At 38.6% G+C, this 23,684-nt stretch overlaps 1 protein-coding gene and 1 long non-coding RNA gene across 27 annotated transcripts in view; one reads left to right on the top strand and one right to left on the bottom strand.

Moving 5' to 3' along the window:
* The window catches only part of UBR5 (ubiquitin protein ligase E3 component n-recognin 5), a 159,671-nt gene extending 149,947 nt beyond the window's left edge, over window positions 1-9,724 (top strand). For 15 of the 25 annotated variants that reach the window (XR_010159306.1, XR_010159304.1, XM_016959749.3 and 12 more), the window contains 5 exons: window positions 943-1,098; window positions 1,770-1,883; window positions 3,907-4,051; window positions 5,316-5,401; window positions 8,548-9,724. Coding sequence is in view for 13 of the 25 variants with exons in the window: in XM_016959749.3 (XP_016815238.1) it covers window positions 943-1,098; window positions 1,770-1,883; window positions 3,907-4,051; window positions 5,316-5,401; window positions 8,548-8,760 (714 nt within the window). In the remaining 12 variants the exon portion in view is untranslated. Of the gene's footprint in view, window positions 1-942; window positions 1,099-1,769; window positions 1,884-3,906; window positions 4,052-5,315; window positions 5,402-7,649; window positions 7,899-8,547 lie in introns of those variants that run through there. The other 10 variants (XR_010159302.1, XR_010159307.1, XR_010159301.1 and 7 more) reach the window with 3 other exon arrangements.
* On the bottom strand, window positions 9,717-23,665 carry LOC134810688 (uncharacterized). 2 transcript variants are annotated; one of them, XR_010159313.1, is made up of 3 exons: window positions 23,335-23,665; window positions 18,936-19,052; window positions 9,717-11,265 (listed from the first exon to the last, which is right to left on the bottom strand). It is a non-coding gene; the product is annotated as an uncharacterized LOC134810688 (long non-coding RNA). The 2 variants fall into 2 exon arrangements; XR_010159312.1 differs by having other exon boundaries at window positions 22,955-23,613.
* Window positions 23,666-23,684: the final 19 nt, after the last annotated feature.

Raw genomic sequence — 23,684 nt, 5'->3', positions numbered from 1 at the left:
TGTGTCAGCCTCCCAAGTAGCTGGGACTGCAGGCGCATACAACCATGCCCAGCTAATTTTTGTATTTTTAGTAGAGATGGAGTTTCACCATATTAGCCAGGCTTTTCTCAAACTCCTGACCTCAAGTGATTCCCCCAGCTCGGCCTCCCAAAGTGCTGGGATTACAGGTGTGAGTCACCACATCCAGCCAATGGCTTTGAGGATTTATGTTATAGTTTTTTCCAGAGGTACATGTCACACATCTGATAAATAAGCATGTTAAAGCTGTAGCCTCCTAATAATTCTCTTTAATCAGACCTACTGATGAATAATTTTCTATTAGCACAAGAATATCATATTATGATTTTTTTCTTTTTAACTCTGACCCTATTAAATTCTTAAAGTGTTCCAGCTAAAATGTTCTTATTTAAAGAACTAGACTCAAAGCTTGGCAACATAAAATTGTTGATATATTGAGTCTTCAGCAGGGTTTAGGAAACAGCTAATTAAATAGACCCAAGTTTAACCCAATAAAGTGACCTTGGGGCAAGTTACTAAATTTCCTTGAGTGTCAGATTTATCATCTGGATTTAATAATCTATATTTTATGTTACTATCAAGAATAAATAAGATGTATATTAAGTTCAGAGCCGGCTGCTCCCCATAATTGGTGTTTAATAAGTAGTGCAAAGTTTTGCAGTTTTGGAACTTTAAAACTATTATGCTTTTGGCTTTATATTTTTTCAAAATATAACCCTTCTTATACTTTGAAAAGCAAATATTGTCAGAGCCAAAGATTTATTAAACTTATCTCTTTAAACAGTTATATACCCAGTGGGAAATTATTCTATATCAGTGTATCTTCAAATTAGATAAAATTCTTTATCAGATTTTAATTTACTAATTAAGTGAATGAAGATGCTGTTTCTTTCATAACTGAGTTTCATATGATTACTTTTTTAGGTCAATTGGCATGATTTTGCTTTTTTTGATCCTGTAATGTATGAGAGTTTGCGGCAACTAATCCTCGCGTCTCAGAGTTCAGATGCTGATGCTGTTTTCTCAGCAATGGATTTGGCATTTGCAATTGACCTATGTAAAGAAGAAGGTGGAGGACAGGTAAAGCAAATATACACTTTTCTGATTCTGGCAAGAGAATTTGGTTAAACTGCTGTGCTTGTCTTATGTATAGACAGTTTAGTTAGGGAATGAAAGAGATGAACGTGTGTACACATAGGAGAGATGGATACTGTAGGTGTTAAAGATGGATCAAGAGTTAATGAGACAGACTGAGGTAGAAGGGCTTGTACTTTGTGTGTGTGTGTGTGTGTGTGTGTGTGTGTGAGTGTGAGATGGAGTCTTGCTCTGTCGCCAGGCTGGAGTGTAGTGGCACAATCTCAGCTCACTGCAACCTCTTGACTCCCTGGTTCAAGCGATTCTCCTGCCTCAGCCTCCCCAGTAGCTGGGATTACAGGTATGCGCCACCACGCCCACCTAATTTTTGTATTTTTAGTAGAGATGGGGTTTCACCATGTTGGCCAGGATGGTCTCGATCTCCTAACCTCGTGATCCACCCACCTTGGCCTCCCAAAGTGTTGGGATTACAGGCGTGAGCCACTGCGCCTGGCGGCTTGTCCTTTTTTTGGCCTAAAATGTTTCCATCTCTTAGATTCTGGTCAAATAAATAATTGTGTTTATATTTAAAAATTTTAGGAACTAGTTTTATAAACAGTAATGTTTTACTGCTTTGACAAAATTGCCTTTAAATAGCACTGGTAAATTTTTCACAGGTTGAACTCATTCCTAATGGTGTAAATATACCAGTCACTCCACAGAATGTATATGAGTATGTGCGGAAATACGCGGAACACAGAATGTTGGTAGTTGCAGAACAGCCCTTACATGTAAGTGTTTCTAGAAAGTGTTGTGTGATCCAATGAGGCTATTTGTGTCTTAATGTGTGGTAAACTAGCTAAGTATATTCAGCTTGTTTATAAAAGGACAAATTTTTTAAACCAAAAGGAATTTATTTACAATGTAAATTACACCTAAATTTAAGAATCCAGACCAAGTACTCATTTTCTTTTTGATAAAACTACTTGGAAAAACCACGTCATTGTGAGAAAGTAGCTTTGGCAAACAAAAGCGTGGAAAGGGTGCTTATGGTACCAAAATGACTGTTTTAGGGTCCTACTGTTTTCGCGGTAGAGTTATTGAGACAGACTGAGAGGTACAAAGGCTTTTTATACCAAAATGTTTCCATCGCTTAGCTTCTGGTCAGATAAAGAATTGTCTTTATATTTTAAAATGTATGCATAAAATAATATATCTTAGTCCTTTGTCCTACTGTATTAGCGGTAGGACCCTAAAACAATCATTTTGGTACTGCAAACAGCTTTAGTTTTATTTACCAAAGCTACTTTGGGTAACCTGCTAAAAGAACTCAACAGGACTCAGAAGCAGTTGTACTTAATAGTTATTGTTTATTGTAGCAAAAGGACCCACAGCAAGATCAGCAGGGGAAAAAACAAACATTAGGCGGAGTCTTGAGGAATCCAGGTGCAGGCTTTCAAAGTTCTGTCTCAAGCAGGGGAATGAGTTATTGCAAAGAACACACTTCTTCCACTAGTGAAATGTATCAACAAGTATACATTATTTGTGCTTAGGGAAGCCCACTTTAGAGTCAGAGCTCAGTGTTTTTATTGGAAGCTAGTTCCATGGACATTTTCTATCTGCACAACCAGCCATGATTACTGAAATTCCAGAATCCCTGAAGAAAGCACATGTTCATCTTGAACTGCATTGTTTGCACAAATAGTCCAGGCAGTCTGATACAGCATGGTTCATTGCTCCAGACATTCAAAACAGCCTTACCAGTTAGTAATGTTGGAATATTGCAAAAACCAAGTTCTCAGACACCAGCCAATGCCAGCCCTACTAGTCAGGCCCTTGTAAAGAGTAACATCAATCCTACTATGTTAATGTCTTCCCCATCCAGGGTAAAAAAAAATAATTCTTTTTTTTTTTTTTTAAGACAGTGTCTTGCTCTGTCACCAGGCTGGAGTGCAGTGGCACAACCTTGGCTCAGTGCAACCTCCGCCTCCTGGGTTCAAGTGATTCTCCTGTCTCAGCCTCCTGAGTAGCTGGGACTATAGGCGCGCGCCAGCATGCCCAGCTAATTTTTGTATTTTTGGTAGAGACGGGGTCTTGATCTTGTGATCTGCCCACCTCGGCCTCCCAAAGTGCTGGGATTACAGGCGTGAGCCACCACACCCAGCCTGTAAAATGTTTATATAGCTTTATGACTGATGGTGTTGAGTGTTTCTGATCCCTGTGCTACAATAATTGTGCAGGCTTTGGAGTCATACTGTTAGAGTTGAAATCATGGCTCTACCACCCTCTAGCTGTATGATGTTACCAAGTTAAGTTTTTTGTGCCTTGGTTCCCTCCTCTGCAAAATGAGGATAAGAGATTAAATTGAATTAGGTAAGGTACTAAGACAATTCCTGGCACATCGTAATTTCTCAGTAAGCATCTAGCTTTTGAGTTTGTGTCTGGGAGGTTTGTTGTTGTCAATGTATCTTTCCTGAGATACTGACAGGGTAGCACTTTTTAAAGATTGAAGCTATTCTTAATGACTAGCCTGTTTGTTATTAACAAAACTTTTAAAATTGTTAAACCACTGGGATATAATACTACTTCACTATTGAACCCATAGCTTATTCACTATGCCTTCCCTCCCCACTTCCTGCCTCTCTTTTGAATCTTAAGAAATAAAAAATACAGGACTGAATTTTTTTTTGCTATCTGGCGTAAAATGGGAACTAGCATTGTTAGAGAAGGCTGCTAAAATTATGTCTTGTGCTTTAATAATATAAATAAATGTTACATGGAAAATGAAGTATTATTGTTTCTGAAATTCTCTAGGCAATGAGGAAAGGTCTACTAGATGTGCTTCCAAAAAATTCATTAGAAGATTTAACGGCAGAAGATTTTAGGCTTTTGGTAAATGGCTGCGGTGAAGTCAATGTGCAAATGCTGATCAGTTTTACCTCTTTCAATGATGAATCAGGTAGGACATTTAAAAAAAATGTTTAAAGAATGAACTATATAGATAGGTCAGTCAGCATTTTCCGAGTTTCTAGTTCTTAAGGCCTGTTTATAGGGTTTGGGAAATTGCTGTATTACTCAAGCATTAAAACAATTTTTTACATTGTTTTTAAAGGTATGTTTGAAGTAAATAGTATTTTGATGGCTTAGCATTAGGCTGTTCTTAACTATTTTACTGCTTAATTTTTCTAGGTTTCAAAAAATATGAATACAAACACAAATTTTTCATGGTGAGCAACTGTGTAAAAAAGGATTTGTATATAGTGGTTAAGAAAAAGTAATCCATGTGACAACTCTCTGGGCTTTTCTGATTCATGTTGCTTAAACTCCCTAATGAAAGAATTTGTATGATGATTGCTCTATAGAGCTGGACCCAAATCACACTTCTAAAAACACAGTAGCACACAAACACTTCCTAGATTCCTGGAATCTAGGAAGAATAAGGAGTGGTAGTGAAAGTCCTCTTGAAAGAAAAACTTTTATCTCCAGTGTTTGATTTGCTGCAATTCTTTCTTTTGAAAGTCCTATGGTCTAGGAATAGGCTTTTTAGCTGTGACTGTACATTAGAAGCTCCAAGAAGGTCTCTGTGAAAGGATTATACCTATATTCCAAGATTATTATGTACACAAAGGTACTGATTTTTTTCCCCTTTATTTTTCCTATTTTGCAAGCAGCTTCAGCCAAATTATATTGTAATAGTTTTTGTGCTACCTTGTAATACAGTTTTTAATACTAATAAGAATTTGTCTCATTTACAAACCAAAATTTAGGAAGGAAAACAGTATCCAAAGAAACTGCCTAAGATCTTGCCACTCCAAGTATGATCCTCAGATCAGTAGCATTGGCATCATCTGAAAGCATTTTAGACAGGCAGAATCTCTGGTCTCCCCTCTCTGCATTCCCCACCCAGTGAATGAATGAGAATCTGCATTTCTTGAGATCATAAGAATAATGACATACAGATGAGATTAAACTCAGGTGAATATCAGTTTTAAGGCTGGTGGTTCATTTGTTTTGGTCATATTGAGTCAGGATTGACTAATGAACTGTAGAGGTTTTGCATTATGCAAATGCTCTTAATTTCTTGTATTAGGAATTAGACGCTCCCCCCCAAGTCTTAAATAATGTTTTAATCTTTATCCTTTTATTATAAGAAGATTAGTAATATTCTACAGATAATAACAACAACTGGTATAGTATATTTTATTTACATTCTTCATTCTTAGGAGAAAATGCTGAGAAGCTTCTGCAGTTCAAGCGTTGGTTCTGGTCAATAGTAGAGAAGATGAGCATGACAGAACGACAAGATCTTGTAAGTTAAAAATTTCACAAGATTTGTAGAAGGAAATACAAAATTTAAAAATACCATGTATGATGGCCTTTTAAGTTTGTAATGGTTGGTCATTTTAATTTTGGGTAGGGCAATTATAGAAGGTCACAAATAAGGTAGTTTTTGTTTTTCTGCTCTATAACAATATCTGAAGTATTACTAAAGCTCTAAGCAGAGTGAAGTACATTTAGCTGTTAATATGCTGTCCTTAGTCCCAGAAGATACCAGTTTACTGTTGCAACATGGCTTTTTATCTTTATCGTACTGCCTACATATGCTTCTCCCTGTATACATCCTTAATCCTTTTGACTAGTGCCAAGCCTTGACAGAATTTCTGAGTATTATCTTGATTGTTATCTGCATACTAGGAAGAGAGTAGCTTAATTGTGATATGTGGGTACTAAATCTTTCAAAATCTTATTAGTACAGAGCCCCAGCTAACTTAGAATTATAAATTAGATAACAGAAGCTTTGATCTTAGTGGAAAGTCTACCTCTTAGTGGAACTTATGTCCACCCATCAAGTAAAACCATAACCAAATCATCCTGTCCATTAATCTTGAAAGGCAGTATGCTGCAGACTTTCTTGTAGAAATTTGAAGGACATTCCTTATCTAGAAGACCCTGGAAGATCCTTTCTGTACTCCTGGAACATTGCCCCTGTCTAACCAGCCTTAGTTCTAAACTAGACCACTTTTGGAAATATTTAAAAATGATCAGATTTCTAGATATATCCTTTATTTTATTTGAATAAGGGGAAGTGGTTATTTGTGCAGGAAAGAAAAAAATTGCAGATTCCCAGTTACCTTCATTCAGGCAGAAGCTTATTTTGGGGGTGGTGGAGGGAAGGAGGGGAATTCATGCTTTTAGCACTCCTGAATCTTTACATGGCTCTAAGTGTATTCTAATATTTCTCTGCTATGGTGAGATAGGTTTGTTCAGCAGTCCTAACTGCCACCTAGTTCATTTTTCAGCTTTTAGCCACCCTGGTAATTTTGACTTAGTTTGTTCCCCAGGTGGGTTTGATATAATTGGTCAGCATTTGACTTCTCCAGTCTTGTGGCTCTTAAAAGTTCCCACTAGTGCCAATACCATAACTGTCCCTGTTGGTTTCAGGATCACCTAAATAGCTTAAGTTCTACCACCTTTAGTCAGTCTTTAGATTCAGGGCACCTTGTTTCCTTAAGACAAGCCCCATCTCAAGTCTGTAAGAACCACCAAAAACAGAAATAGAAATGATTGGCTATCTGGTGTAAGTTCTAAGTCATCTATTTTAATCTATTCCCTAATTTTAATTTCTGCCGGTTTTTTTTTTTGTTTTTTTTTTTTTTTTTGAGACGGAGTCTCACTCTGTTGCCCAGGCTGGAGTGCAGTGGCACAATCTCGGCTCACTGCAAGCTCCACCTCCCGGGTTCACGCCATTCTCCTGCCTCAGCCTCCCGAGTGGCTGGGACTACAGGTGCCTGCCACCACGCCTGGCTAATTTTTTGTATTTTTAGTAGAGACAGGGTTTCACCATGTTAGCCTGGATGATCTCGATTTCCTGACCTCATGATCTGCCCGTCTTGGCCTCCCAATTCTGCCATTTTTAAACCAGTATTTCCTCAGTCCAGTCAGCCAACTTAAATCTCATGAGTTTCTGCCTTGTACTGAAAGAAAAATTTGCTAGTGACTCAATCTTAGAAAAAAGAAAATCTCCTTCTATAAAGACCTCAAAATTTCCTGTCAACAGCTTTAATTTGTGAACCTTAAACTCTTATTGAAAATCTATGTTTAGGGTGTAAGCAGTTTATCATAGTATCTTCCTCCCCCTTATCCTTCTCCTCTTTTTGGGAAGTCATCCTTCACATATTGTTTGGTTTCATCCTGATGCATCTAGAGGACATAAGAATGGGGTTTCTGAAACAGTTCTCCCATGAATTAATTAGTCCTGCAAATTATAGGGTTTCCAGAGTTATTGGGTAAACTACAGTTTATTTCCCTCTTGGAGTGTTATAATTCACTAGTAAAAGTATTTCTCTTCCAACTTCTTAGAGATCCAGCAGTGAGGTCATCTACCCTGGTTAACCACATTCATCCTTGGAGAAACACTTTATATTAAGCTTGTTTCTTATCTATGAAATGAGTGGTTTGGATCAACTTCATCTCTAGAGTACCTGTTTTCTATTTCTTTTCAGATGTTATAGATCCTGATACTTTTTTTTTTTTTCTTTTTCTGTCCCTTTATATAGAATTCTAGATGAGCTTTCCCATACAACTGTGCTTCAGGAAATCTTAAGTTTGTTTAGGTTTCCTAGTCATTCTAGGAAATTGGATATACTTCATTGTTGTGCATTATAAAATGATTAGATTTAAAAAAAAGCTTTTCCTTAAGAGAGACAGACACTGAAGAATGATGCGTATGTATGTATGTATGAAGGGATGGATTGATGAGGAATGTTACATGTTCAGCAAACTATTTCAGGGAGGCATATCCTTGGGTAAGTTAAAAAGTGTAAGTTAACATTTACTGAGCATCATTTACACTGTGTTGCACAAAGTTTTATTATAGAGGTATGATAAAACTTAGTGTTAATATGGCTTATTGCATGAATTTTGATGCATAGATAGATGTTCCCCAATAATTACTATTATAAAATGATTCTGTATCACAATGTAGCAGTAAATACTTTTTTTGCTTTATTATTTTATTATTTGCATTATTTTGCTCCTTAATGCAAAATAACTTTTTAAGATAACCTGTGTGAGTTTTGAACCTAAGACCGTATCTTGTTTGGCAGCCTTTTTTCCACTAATAGACACTTTATGGAATTTAGCTGCAAGAAAGGCTCTTAGAAACCATTTAGTCCAACAGCCTCATGTTACAGATGAAAATACTGAGGCTCTGTGACAGAAAGTCACCTTTTTTTCCTCTACTAACTCTAGACTTACTCCTTTGGGGAAAAAAAAACAAAAACAAAAACCTGTCTTGAGGTATGAATGATCCCTTTCCTTTTTAGTACAAGAAAATATATTTAAAATCCAGTTCAAAATAATATCTCCTTTTAGGTTATTAACATAACAATAGGACTTTGTGTATATATTGCCAGAGTTAAGAGTTAAATATTAACCTGTTAAATTCCTGTTTAGGTTTACTTTTGGACATCAAGCCCATCACTGCCAGCCAGTGAAGAAGGATTCCAGCCTATGCCCTCAATCACAATAAGACCACCAGATGACCAACATCTTCCTACTGCAAATACTTGCATTTCTCGACTTTACGTCCCACTCTATTCCTCTAAACAGATTCTCAAACAGAAATTGTTACTCGCCATTAAGACCAAGAATTTTGGTTTTGTGTAGAGTATAAAAAGTGTGTATTGCTGTGTAATATTACTAGCAAATTTTGTAGATTTTTTTCCATTTGTCTATAAAAGTTTATGGAAGTTAATGCTGTCATACCCCCCTGGTGGTACCTTAAAGAGATAAAATGCAGACATTCCTTGCTGAGTTTATAGCTTAAAGGCCTAAGGAGCACTAGCAACATTTGGCTATATTGGTTTGCTAGTCACCAACTTCTGGGTCTAACCCCAGCCAAAGATGACAGCAGAACAACATAATTTACACTGTGATTTATCTTTTTGCTGAGGGGGAAAAAATGTAAATGTTCTGAAAATTCACTGCTGCCTTTGTGGAAACTGTTTCAGCAAAGGTTCTTGTATAGAGGGAATAGGGAATTTCAAAATAAAAAATTAAGTATGTTCTGTGTTTTCATTTTAACTTTTTTTATGGTGTTTAATTTGTGGTTGGCTGCAACTGTGTATCATGTATATGGAACTTGTAAAAAAGTTCTCGACATTCAGATCTTAAGAGATGAAATCACTTTTACCTATAAAAACCACTTTTATTGCGGTTTTACTGCATTGAGCTCTAGGATATTAAATGATATCACTAATATTTTGCATGTAATTTGCTCATTTGAGTGAGGGCACTTTTTTTGTACATATGATGGGGCCAATGCACAATACTTTTATCACAATCAACTTTTTCTTTGTATCCCTATTTCAATGAGCAGTCAGTCTCAAGAGGTTACTGCACTTCAGTTCTAACTAGACATTTGTACTAAGGTATTTCAGTTATGTAAACTCAGCCTGGGCACTTTCTGATAACTGTAAAATGTTTTATAAGATCATGATTATTGAAGATACATTTTGGAAAATTTTAAATGTTCGTGAGCAGCTTAACTACTTTTGTATCTAGCCTTTTTTAAGTATCTTGTTACATTTACTTTTTTAAATAAAGAAATTACAGAAGAAATGTCAAGTAATATTGAAGAAACAATAGTTTTTATTTATGTAGTTGTACATTTTTAAACTAAGGGCAATACACTGACATGGTTATGTGCATAAAAATTATTTTGACTTAAAGAACTGGAAGTTTATATACACCTGGACTATAAGAAACAGAAGAAAATCAGTCCACATTTTACAGTTAGCAGAGAATCCTAAATGGCACTGGCCGGGCCACCTTTTCATTTTACAAATGGGGGAAGTGAAGTGTGACCCCTTACTTGGCATAGGAAGTTAACTTACACCTAATAACTGACAGGTTTTTTTTTTGATGACCTATTAATTATGTAGCCTAGGATTAATATCCCAAAATTACTCTGGTTTAAGTAGCTTTATTCAGTGGCATAATAACACTATTTTCTTCACTAAGTCTTCAGTGAAGTGACTTAAAACAGTCACTTTACATATTAAAAATGAGGAGAGCAATTCTCTGGAATCTCTCCTTTCAGTTCCTTTGTAGGACTTCTGGCCTTGAGGATAGTCTTCATGTTCAAAGGCACTATGCTTTTATTATATAACTTCCTTCAGAAGACTGAACCACATGATATCTCAGCCCTGTTAACACTAAAAATATTTAAAACTGAATGATAGTAGTGACTCATTGTATTACTTAAAACTTATATAACACGCTGTATTAGATGTGTGTAAATTTGCAAAGGTTATTTTACAAAGTGAGACATTGGTTTTTATGTCTAAATGCTATTTCTGAATAAATGAAATAGTAATTAGATCAAGAGCTGATTAGCATCAATGTGTTTGAAAGATACAAAATTTATACATCACCTTAACCTCTGTATGCACATGATGGGATTGATAAAATATTAAATGAGAACAAACTAGATATGATTAGGACATTTGAAACCCTAATTGTGAATTTATTTTTAATAGTTACTGAAATGAAAATATTTAAAATAATGCACAATGTCTTAAGTCTTCCTAAATCAAGATTTTGGTTAAAAAATACTTCTAGTAATAGTAAAAGATTTTTTTTTTTAAGTAAATCATAAAACGGTTCTAAATGTAAAATAAAGACATGTAAAATAAAGTTCTCTTTTGGTCTTGTTTAGTGTTTAAATCTAACAATTGAAAACAAATTTAGGAAGAGAAGACCAAGAATGAACTTTACTGAGTGTTTTCAGAGTTTGCTACTACTATTTTTTTCCCTAAATCATCTGGATACCAAGACTATCCAGTAAAATGGATAACTGGGGCAGACTTGAGAGGGTATTTTAAAGGAATGATTTCACTATTTAGTAGCTGCCCCCAAACAACATCCCTCCCATAAAGATACTATTTTTACATTTTAAAGGTAGTCAGCAATTCCTATGTTTAAACTCAAGTTGAGATAATCCCTTGAGGCAGTAGTTTCCATGCTTCTGTATGTTGTAAGATTCAGTTGTAAAGTTTGTTAATGCAGATTCTTAAGCATTCCTCATCCTCTTGCCTCCTTTCTGATTCAGTAAGTCTTTGGTGGAGGCCAGGAATCTTCATGCAGATCATCCCAGGTGATTCTGAAACACTGCCCAAAGAATATTTCCTTTTTATTTACAAATATAAATGTCCCGCTGAAAGCTCCTGAGAGCCAAACCTTTCCTACTTAGAACTGCTTACAACCTATGGAAAAGTACATCTATTGATAAACTAGTCCTAGGTTGGATTCTTCCTCCTGATAAGGGGCTGGTTGGAAGTGCCTTCAATAGACTGTGCTTGGGTAGTGAATGAAAATATTTTTACTGTTTATGTTAACCTATGTAAGTAGGCATAAACATAGATTATTTAAACACCATTTGATTACCACAGAAGTGATAGTTTATGAAAAACAATAGGAATGTATTTAAAATGTGACTTTTAAATTTACCTCAAGGTATCTTGGGTTAAGCAAAGTATCTTCTGTTTCTCTAAATTACTTTTATTACAGTACTTACTGTGTGCCATGCATCTTGTTGAGTGTTCCACATGTATTATTTTACCCCATAAGAAAGACTATTATGATCCTCGAGAGGAATGGAGACACAGGTTAAACAACTTGCTCAAAGTTACACAGCTACTTAGTGCTAAAGTGAGGTACATCTCCAAGCATTCTGGAGCTTGTATATACTACACGTTGTGCTATAGTATTCTGTGGAAGGTATAAGTGAGTTGGTCATAGGATAATCAAATATTCCGATGCAAGTCCTGGCTGCATTATGAAAAGGCAGTAATTCATACATTTTTGCTAAATATTTCTAAAAAACACTTTTGTCCTGCATAATTTTCCCCAGGATAATAATTTGAAGATATGAGAACTATCTAAAATCAACCATGGTACCTTAAAATGAAAAGCTAACTTTTTTGTTCTTGAGCTTTCTCATAAGGTATAAAGAGCTGCTTGCTCTAAAAGAGCAGATGTTTGTTTCATGGGTAAAATAACTCAATTTTCTGAATCTTTTCAGACTCTATTTTTAGCTGCTAAACTTTAAGTCAGTAGTTTGCACTGCTACAGGCTGACTTTGATACAAGTAGGATCTCTTCTGGAAAAACATTACCAGGCCATGTACTTGTATCTGAAATGCTGTCTTCAATGGGGAAGATGAAATTTGGCTATTTACGATGTTTAAATGCATTGTCATTCTCTGGCAAGCTTATGGCATGGTTCTGATTAGATGTGTTTTGAGTTAGCCCTAAGAAAGTATCTGTAAATAAAGTGCTTCAGGCTCCCAGGTAGCCAACTACATTTTTATATGTTCAGTTTTGTCTAATGAAATCACAGGCACTGTTACTACCTGTAGAAATGGAAGGCTTATGTGACAATCACCTTTAATATATTTACTTTTTAGTAACTTTATGGAACAAATATCTAAATTTATGTTGTTTTCTTAAAAATTCTGCCTACATAAAAACAGTCATAGTGATCCTCAACTACCCGTATGGAGGAGTGAGTGAAAACAAAACAGTCAACTGGGCGCCATGTCTCACACCTGTAATCCTAGCACTTTGGGAGGCCAAGGCGGGCGGATCACTTGAGGTCAGGAGATAGAGCACATCCTGGCCAACATGGTGAAACCCCGTCTCTACTAAAAATACAAAAATTAGCTGGGTGTGGTGGCGCATGCCTGTAATCCCAGCTGCTTGGGAGGCTGAGGCAGGAGTATCGCTTGAACCAGGGGTTCAGAGGTTGCAGTGAGCCGAGATTGCACCACCGCACTCCAGCCTGGAGATAACAGCCAGACTCCATCTGGAAAAAAAAAAAAAAAAAGTCACAGTGGCCTCAAAATATAGGCACTGAAGTCCAAGTACAGTGATTAAAAGGAGAGGGTTTGATTCCTAGAGTTTTTGATCATCAGGTTCCTGCTTTAACACAGACCAGAAATAGCAAAATTAAGATCAAGGAAGCTAGAAAGATGAAGGAAGCTAGAAAACATTCAAAAAGCACAACAGAATGAAGCCACTTAATGTAGAAATATTTGGTTAGCACCAGGTCTAGAAGTCTGAATACTGCAAATATTGTGCCTGCTACATAAGGATGACATGCAACAGCTTTACCCAATTCAAAAACAGCACTCAAGGCTAACATTTACTTTAGGTCAGGATAGTTATCCACTAAAAACTGCTCTATATACTCTGGAAGAAAGTGGAGAAGCATGCATTTAAAAAGATATGTCCAATGTTGATTAAGATGTTTTAAAAGAAATTCTGTAACCCGAAATACAGGGCCTTGATCAAAGCAAGCACTTTTTTTTTTTTTTGAGATGGAGTCTCGCTCTTTTGCCCAGGCTGGGGCGCAGAGGTGCGATCTCGGCTCACTGCATCCTCTGCCTCCCAGCCTCAAGCAATTCTCGCGCTTGAGTCTCCTGAGTAGCTGGGATTACAGGCACTCACCATCATGCCCAGCTAATTTTTGTATTTTTGTAAAGACGGGGTTTCACCATATTGGTCAGGCTGGTCTTGAACTCCCTGACATCAGGTGATTCGCCCGTCTTGGCCTCCCAAAGTCCTGGGATTACAGGTGTGAGCCACCGCACCTGGCCCTCACTCATATTTTTTGAATGAAAGAATTTATTTCTAAAAGGTGCCAAATTATCTGGAACCACTATATTACCTATAATAAGTGCAGCAGTAGAGCACTATATAGAAAAGCTATGGTCCTTGACCTGGATGAGAAGTAATGTACATTTTCTTGATCACATGAACTTCTTGGAAGAATTGTAAAACACTGATTCTCTTATTTTTAAAATAAAACTTTAGCAGATCTTGGGACACCTGTTTAAGGGAGGCAAAAACTTGCCAGGTTTAAGGTACAGCAGCTGAAGTGTTTAAGTGATCTGAGAAAGTGAAAAAGAACTAAGGTTTCTGTGCAATTGTTTTGTCATTCTGTACTTTCCCCTACTGCTAATGCCCTAAACCAATGCAAGTTGAGTACAGTAACAAGAGGGTCCCTGCCCTCCCACAGCTATGACTTTACCCTAAAAGCTTCACAGATATTCCAACTCTCACCACTCTTGGTCCATCCATGTGCTATCTGAAACTAGTTTATGTGCTCATTGTCTGACTTCCCCTAGTGACCCTACACAATAATAGCAGAGGCTATCAGAAACTCTATCCTTGTTCACTTCTCTTAAGCCCAGTATGTACCACAATGCCTGGTCAAAAATCATTTATGAATCAGTAAATTATATAGTTCCCATGTCAGAAACGGAATCATTCAATTCCCTCTTTACCCCTAACATTCATATTAACCATCAAGCCCTACAGTTACTATATATTGAACTCTTGAGTTAATCTACTTCTCTCCACATCCACTATCATTACCTAACTTTGTCACCACCTTCTACCTAGATTATGTCAATAGCTTACTAACCAGTTTCTGTTTATTGTTTTGCTCCCTTTAATATGTAGAGGCAGAACAAGTTCTAAAATGCATATTAACCATTTTACTCACCTGTTTAAAATACACTGACTTTCCACGGACGGCTATGTAAGATGAAGTTCAAACTCAACAAGGCCCTTCATGATTGGATCTTGCTTTACAGCCTTATATTTACTTACTATCTTGTTATACTGAAAGACTTGCAGTCCCCTGGTGGGTTATGACCTCTATCGCCTTGGAGCCTGTATAAATACTTGCTCCCTCTGACCTTACTGCCCACTCTTTATGGCCCCTCATCTTGGAATGGTTAGTTCCTATTCATAATTCAGAATCCGGTTTACCCACCTCTTTGAGGTGCTCTCCTTGACCTGCCCTCCACCCTCCACCTTGATAAAGCTGTTTTACTTTCTTTGTACTCCGTCTGAACAATGTATCTGCTTGATTTTCCCTTCTACTCTGTAAGTTCCTTTAGTGTAGGAACTCTGTCTCAATTACCTTTTTCTCTCCAGTGCCTGGTAGAATGTTAAATTTATTGAATGGATTCAAATGACCAACTTCAATCCAATTTAGGAACATACTATTGTAATCTGTTGATTTTATCTCACCTGGAACTCTGCACCTTTGAAATGTTGTCTTATTATCCAACTCTATGACCCAAAACTCCTGTCCTTCCAATGCTCTCACACTTACGAGTAAAAGAAAGTTGTCTCACTTCTTTTCTTCTGCATTTAGCCTAGACATAGCAACTTATTCTGAAACAGTTAAGAGGGAAAATGTTCTTTGTACTGAACTCGAAATTTTTTAGAAAAAATCTATATTGCTTGTTGATTCTTTTGCAAAAACTGCTTTACTTACTATTAATGTGACGGGTTGCTAAGTATGGCTTTCAGGTTGTCACAGCTGGATCAGATCAATGGCTGAGCCAATCAGTTCTGAACCACATTACTAGAAACTCCCAGTTGGATCTCATGAGAATCATGATCCTGACATGTCCAAAACAACTCACTATTTTCCTACTAAGACTTCATGGGCAAAAGGCACTGCTAACTGCCTAGTCTCTGGATTAGAAACTTGTAGTCATTGCTGGGCGCAGCACTTTGGGAGGCTGAGGCAGGCAGATCACCTGAGGTTGAGAGTTCAAGACCAGCATGACCAACATGGAGAAACCTAGTCTCTACTAAAAATACAAAAATTAGCCAGGCATGGTGGCGCATGCCTGTAATCCCAGCTACTTGAGAGGCTGAGGCAGGACAATCGCTTGAACTCCGGAGGCGGAGGTTGCAGTGAGCCGAGATCGTGCCATTATACTCCAGCCTGGGCAACAAGAATGAAACTCTATCTCAAAAAAAAAAAAACAAAAACAAAAAAAACTTGTAGTCATCCTAGAATCCTCCCTCTACCCTACACTCCATATCCAACCACTGATCAAGTCATCTTGAGTACATTTACTTAACTCACATGCACGGATTCTTCTTGCATTCCCCACCACCACTGCCTTATTTCAAGCTTGCTTTATCCTGTACTGGGCCTATTCCAACTAGCTCTAAACCAATCTAATTCCAAAATTTTCACCTTCCTTCACACTGGAGGGCTTCCTGAATTATAAATGAATGGCTCATTAAATATAGACCTGTTTAGTGATTTTCAAACTAGGGTTCAGGATCTGCCAATTTTCCACAAGCATCTTATTTTGATTCTTAATATATATATGCAGTATCTTGAATTACCTGGTTGACCATTTATGATGGCACTGATGTCAAACAATACACAAAAACTTAAAGAATGGAATTAAATATGTAAATGACACATTTGTTGCTTATGAAAGGCAACTGATAAAAAGAGTTGTAGAAAAAGTTATCCCATGGCTACGATGCAAAAAAACATGCTTCATTAATGGTCACTATAAAATTCACACTGATGCAATATAGTTTCAGCAAAGCAACATCATCATCCATTGCTTTTGGTTGTAAACTGGAATTTTACCATTTCTATAGTCTTGTTTGTATTTAATTTATAGATCTACTTTTAGTTGTGTAAAGCTCCAAGAATAAGGAGTTTATTACTGGTCTTAGGTTTGTACATACTTAAGTAACAATACATATATAGTTTAAGTCAATATCAAAGTGGCTGTGAAAATTTTTTTATTTAAAAGGGGTTGAGGCCAGGCACGGTGGCTCACACCTGTAATCCCAGCACTTTGGGAGGCCAGGGCAGGCGGATCACTTGAGGTCAAGAATTTGAGACCAGCATGGCCAACATGGTGAAAGTCCATCTCTACAAAAATACAAAAATTAGCTGGACATGGTGGTGTGTGCCTGTAGGCTCAGCTACTCAGGAGGCTGAGGCAGGAGAACCCCTTGTACCTGGGATGCAGAGACGGCAGTGAGCCGAGATCACGTCACTGCACTCCAGCCTGGGCGACAGAGTCAAGACTCTGTCTCAAAAAAAAAAAAAAAAAAGGGCGGGGGTGTTGAGACATCAAGTTTGAGAAATGAGGATTTACCCAGTGAATGACATACAATAAGACAGCAATAGCTTGAAATTACATATTTTCTATACAAAAGGCTAGCTTGTCTTCCTAGGCGATCACCACACAAATCTCTAAGTGGAATGGATGCTGGACCAGTTACTATGGCTGCATAACAAATTATCCCAAAATTGGTGGCTTAAAACAACCATTTGTTATGCTCGTGGATTCTGTGGGTTAGGAATTTGCACAGAACCCAAGATGGTGTTTTTCCTGCTCCATAATGTCTGGGGTTTTCAACTGGAAGGCATGACAGCTAGGAGTTGGATTCCTCTGAAGGCTCATTCATTTGCACATCTGGAGGTTGATGCTAGCTGTTGGCTGGTGCTTCAGTTGCTTTCCATGTGGACTTCCCATGTAGTCTCTCTGTGTGAGCTAGTTTTTGGCTTCCTTTAGCATGGTACCTAAGCTCCCAAGGAAAGTGCCCAAAAGAGAAACAACACCAAAGCTATCTGTAGTGTCCTTAATGAACGAGGCTTAAAAGTCATGCATCACTTAACAACAGGAATATGTTCTGAGAAATGTGTCATTAGATGATTTCATTGTTGTGCAAACATCATAGAGTGTATTTACACAAACCTAGATGGTAATGCCTACTATACACCTAGGCTGTATGTGGTATTGCTCCTAAGCTACAAACTTGTACAGCATGTTACTGTACTGAATATTGTAGGCAACTGTAACACAATTGTATTTGTGTATCTAAACATAGAAAAGGTACAGTAAAAATATGATATAAAAGGTTTTTTTAAAAAGGCACACTTGTATAGGGCAGTTACCATGAATGGAGATTGCAGGACTGGAAGTTGCTTTAAGTGAGTCAGTCAGTGAGTGAATGTGAAGGTTTAGAGTATTACTACACACTACTGTAGATGCCATAAATACTGCATACTTAGGCTACAAGAAACTTATGAAAAATATTTTTCTTTCTTCAATAAATTAGCCTTACCTTACTGTAACTGTATTTCAAAAACGTTTTAAATTTTTAAAGCTTTTTGACTCTTTTGTAATAACACTTAGCTTAAAACAGTGCATAGCTGCACAAAATTTGCTTTCTTTATATTCTTATTCTATAAACTCTTTCCTATTTTTTAAAATAATTTACTTTTTGAACTTTTTTTTGTTAAAAACTAAGACACACACACGCATTAGTCTGTGCCTACACAGGGTCAGGATCATCAATATTACTGTTTTCCACCTCCACATCTTGTCCCACTGGAAGGTCTCCAGGGGCAATAAATACATGAAGCTGTCATTTCCTATGATAGCCATACCTTCTTCTGGAATACCTCCTGAAGGACCTGCCTGAAGCTATTTTACAGTTACTGATTTTTTTATATATATAATTAAAAGGAGTATACACTAAAATAATGATAACTATGGTAAATACATAAATCAGTAATATAGATTATCACTATCAAGTATTATGTAGTGTACATAATTATATGAGCTACACTTTACACACTGGCAGATTTGTTTACAGTAGCATCAACACAAACACATGAGTAATGTGTTGTGCTATGACTATAACGTCACTATGATAGGAACTTTTCAGCTCCATTATAATCTTATAGGACCACCACCATATATGGGGTCTATCATTGACCAAAATGTTACATGGCACTTGATTGTATCCTATTTGTTAGAAGTTAGTATTAATAGCCGGGTGCCGTGGCTCACGCCTGTAATGTCAGCACTTTGGGAGGCTGAGGCAGGTGAATCACGAGGTCAAGAGATCAAGATGATCCTTGCTAACACGGTGAAACCCCGTCTCTACTAAAAATTTAAAAAATTAGCTGGACGTGGTGGTACTCACCTGTAATCCCAGCTACTCGGGAGGCTGAGGCAGCAGAATCACTTGAATCCGGAAGGCGGAGGTTGTAGTAAGCCGAGACCGTGCCACTGCACTCCAGCCTGGTGCCCGAGCGAGACTCTGTCTCAAACAAACAAACAAACAAAAGTTAATATTGATGGCCTATATGCAAAGGGAAGTTCATTAGACACCACCTTTTAAGGGGAGGTGTATCCAAGTTCTGGAACAGCATATGGTACCAGAAATATTGTTGTGGCCATTTTTGGAAAATACAATATGCCATAAAGTCCATATGAAGATGCAGAATCCTCTTACTCCTTGAGATCTTTCAGTTACGCGTGTTATTTTTTTCCATTTGCTCTTCCAATAACTTTGAACATCCTGGGGGAAACTCATACTGCCTACACTATTCTGAGTACTGTGATGTTTTTGCTGTGTCATTTAAGAATATTCAATTCTGCCACAGAAATTGAGAGAAACTAAGTATGGGAGCAAATGGCTTGTTAGACATAATGAAATTTGTAAGATGTATTAAGTATAAATAATAAATAATTACACTGTGAGGCATGTTAAAAATAGGATGAATGGAACATATATGTATTGAACATACACAAAAATAATGGAACACATGAGAGTTCCACTTTTAGATTAAAAGGGCTAGAAGGACCAAGTAAATTTTTTTTTTTGAGACAGAGTTTTGCTCTTGTTGCCCAGGCTGGAGGGCAGTGGCACAATCTCAGCTCACCACAACTTCCGCCTCCCAGGTTCAAGCGATTGTTCTGCCTCAGCCTCCCGAGTAGCTGGGATTACAGGCTTGCACCACCACGCCTGGCTAATTTTTTATTTTTAGTAGAGACAGGGTTTCTTCACGTTGGTCAGGCTGGTCTCACACTCCCGACCTCAGGTGATCCGCCCACCTCGGCCTCCCAAAGTGCTGGGATTACAGGCGTGGGACACGGTGCCCAGCCCCAAATAAATCTTAAATATTCATAAGGTAATGATCATGTTACTGCCAGACTGACAACTATGTTATCCCTAAACCAGCCACTCACTGGTGAGATCCACTCTGGCCCCACACGTGCTCTGTCCAAGAAACACAGATACCATCCATAGCTGCTCAGTAGGTTAATTATAACTGGTTATAAATCCAGTTATAAATGGAGTCAGGTTCCAGCAGTTCTCCAAAAGAAAAGTGTGTGCTGGCTCCACCTTCTACCTGCTGAGCACTCTTGCTCATCCTCACTATGGTCCTCATAACTACACCACCAGCAAGGAAGGCTGATGCATCAAACAGTACACGAACAGTAACATTAAGATTCAGATGGTATAATCCTTCCACTCTCTCCCCTCCCCACATCCTAACCAAAATATGTTAGTCCACTCAATCTCTTTCCCCTTGCTGTTATGTTTTAAAATGATTTAATAGGGTACAGCTTGTGTGCTTGTTTGGCACAGAACTGGCACCTGTTTTGTGAAGTGGCCGCTAAGAAGACTCTGGCTGACAGAAAGCCCAAAGAAGGAGGCAAGATTGAGAACAACAATCCTATTAATTTGAAGGTGGCAGGGCAGAATGGGTCTGTGGTGCAGTTTAAGATTAAAAGGCATATTCCAGCCGGGCACAGTGGCTCACACTTGTAATCCCAGCACTTTGGGAGGCCAAGGTGGGTGGATCACCTGAGGTCAGGAGCTCGAGACCAGCCTGGCCAACATGGTGAAACCCCGTCTCCACTAAAAAAAAATACAAGAATTAGCCAGGTGTGGTGGCAGGTGCTTGTAATCCCAGTTACTCGGGAAGCTGAGGCAGGAGAATCACTTGAACCTGGGAGACAGAGGCTGCAGTGAGCTGAGATCCCGCCACTGCACTCCAGCCTGGGTGACAGAATGAGACTCCGTCTTAAAAAAAAAAAAAGGTGTATACCACTTAGTAAATTAATGAAAGCCTATTGTGAACAGGGTTAGGCAATGAGGCTGATCAGATTCTAGACTTCATGTGCAACCAATCAATGAAATAAACACACCTGTAAAGTTGAAGATGGAGGCTAAAGATACAATTAATGTGTTCCAAGGACAGGAGGTTTTGACTAAAAGTGGAGCCTGCTACTTTATTACAGAACTCTGTTCTTATGGACCAAGAATGCATTTTCAATTAGAAAACTGCGATTTGGTTCCATCACACCCTGACTACTACAGTATAGTTTTCTCTATCATTTTCCTCTTCCCCATTACTTTATTATATGTATATTTTAGTTACAATGTAACTATGTAAACAATTAAATGTGTAACTGCAAGATCTCTAGGAGTAACAGAATTCTACATCTTCATATAGTCTTTATGGCATATTGTATATGCCATAGTTATAATGCATAAAAGCGTATTGCATTTTTTAACCAAATGGTCAATTTTTTTTTTTTTTTTTGAGATGGGGTGTTGCTCTTGTTGCCCAGGCTGGAGTGCAGTGGCGCGATCTTGGCTCACCACAAACTCCGTCTCCCGGGTTCAAGTGATTCTCCTGCCTCAGCCTTCCGAGTAGCTGGGATTACAGGCATGCGCCACCATGCCCGGCTAATTTTGTATTTTTTTAGTAGAGATGGGGTTTCTCCATGTTGGTCAGGCTGGTCTCGAACTCCCGACCTCAGGTGACCCACCCGCCTTGGCCTCCCAAAGTGCTGGGATTACAGGCGTGAGCCACTGCGCCTGGCCCCATTGTTATCTTTTGATCCACATCAAATGAAGATAGGATGGGGGGAGAAATATGGTTTTGTGAAGACTCCCTTCTCCATTAATGCCATGCTCATTCAGGTCTTATATTTATATTCCAGTTCGTTATTTTGCTCTGTTTTAGCCAAAAAAAAACCCCACACACAAAACAAAACACCATAACAGTTTTTGCATATCTTCTTCAGTTGAAGAATTGTAATGTATTTTGTTTATGATTGTAAAGCCAAGGACAATTCTTTTTTTTTTTTTTTTTTTGAGATGGAATTTCGCTCTTGTCATCAAGGCAGGAGTGCAATGGCACGACCTCAGCTCACTGTAACCTCTGCCTCCAGGATTCAAGCTATTCTCCTGCCTCAGCCTCTCAAGTAGCTAGAATTATAGGCATGCGCCACCACGCCCGGCTAATTTTTGTATTTTTAGTAGAGACGGGTTTTGCCATGTTGGTTAGGCTGGTCTCGAACTCCTGGCCTCAGGTGATCCACCCGCCTTGGCCTCCCAAAGTGCTGGGATTACAGGCGTGAGCCACCGCGCCGGCCTAGCCAAGACAATTTTATAACTCTTTGTACGTAGCTATTACATGTAAGGCAATCTTTCAGTAATGATACATTACTCTTAAAAAAAAAATCCTAGTTTTCCTTTCAAGTCAAATGTCTTGTTTAAATAAACTTATTTAAAATGAAAATAAATTGATTTAATAAACTGTGTGACTCAGGCATCTCAATTTGATCTGAGCCTTTTGAACTCAGCCATCTGAGTTCCATGACCCTCTGGGATGGCCTGACTCGTACGTGGAAGCTACCATTGCATCAAGGTAATTTCCCACCCCAATAAGTGTTTTACGAGTAATATATTATTAAATTCACACAACAACCTTATGAGGAAGGGATTATTATTCTTATCCTGTAGATGAGAAAGCTGAGTCTCAGAGAGGTTAATTGACCCAAGGTAGCATAGCTAATAAGTGAGGGAACTAGAATTCATGCCCATGATGATATGACTTTTTCACCAAACTCATTCATGTTTGTATCTTGAATACCTAAACGTGATGCCCGACACACAATTATTGTTTGATGACTTTAATTGAATCTGATTATTTGTCACGTGGCCTATAGTAAATTGAGACTCAGTTGCCTAGCAGAATGTATGTGGCTATTATTTAAAGTTCACAGATGAAAAAAATTTCACTCAGCATTTGACCCCTAGTAGTTGCTTTAAGAAAGACTGTCTACCCCCACGCTATGGCAGGTTTGAGAAAGAGCTTTCAGCATTTTCAACGCTTAAAGTGAGATCTTGATCCTATTTACCATCCTTCAGCCAGCCACAAAACAGGTGCATGCTGTTCAGGTCATGGCAAGATCCCGTCAATCTTTCAGCTTCAAACTACTTAAACAAATCTCTCTTCCATTTTATTTTTGTTAGACCAAACTATTTTTTTCAAAATATTTTCCTGACTTTAGTAACGTGTCCCTCTCCCCCTCACTCACCCGCATTCACACACACACACACACACACTTTCCCCCAGACACTTCCCCTTTTCGGTTGTTTACGCACGAAACCAGCCAGCCCTTTCCCTAGCGAAGTGTTTGGCGGTGTAGCTGTCCCGTCCCCGGCGCTTCACACAGCAACAGTGCGTTCTCTTCGCCTCCCGCAGTCTCTCAGGACAGGCCAGGCTAGCGCAAAGTACCGTGTTCCTGGAACACCACGAGGGCGAGCCCGGGAATCTCAAGCCGGCCTGCAGGACACCTGCCGCACCAAGTGGCTAGAGCCCGGGGAGGGCGAGGCGAGGTGGGACGGGGCGGGGTGGGGAGCGGGCCGGGAAGGCGAGGCCGCGCGGACTCTGGGATAGCTCCTCAGGAGTGGGCGCCCGGAGTGGGCATGCGGAGGAGGCGGGGCCGATGAGGTGAGATGGGGCCAGCTGGAGTAGGCTAAGCAGTCCAGAGCAGGGGGCGTCCCTCAGTGGAAAGCCGGGCGACTGGGCGGTGCAACAGAGTAAGGCGGGGCCAGCGGAGGCAGGGAGATTTCCTTAGGCCGCAG

This window comes from Pan troglodytes, chromosome 7 (genome assembly GCF_028858775.2).
Source record: "Pan troglodytes isolate AG18354 chromosome 7, NHGRI_mPanTro3-v2.0_pri, whole genome shotgun sequence".
Lineage (NCBI taxonomy): Eukaryota > Metazoa > Chordata > Mammalia > Primates > Hominidae > Pan > Pan troglodytes.
The sequence above is the reverse complement of the archived record's forward strand: the minus strand, read 5'-3'. Positions and strand labels throughout refer to the sequence as shown.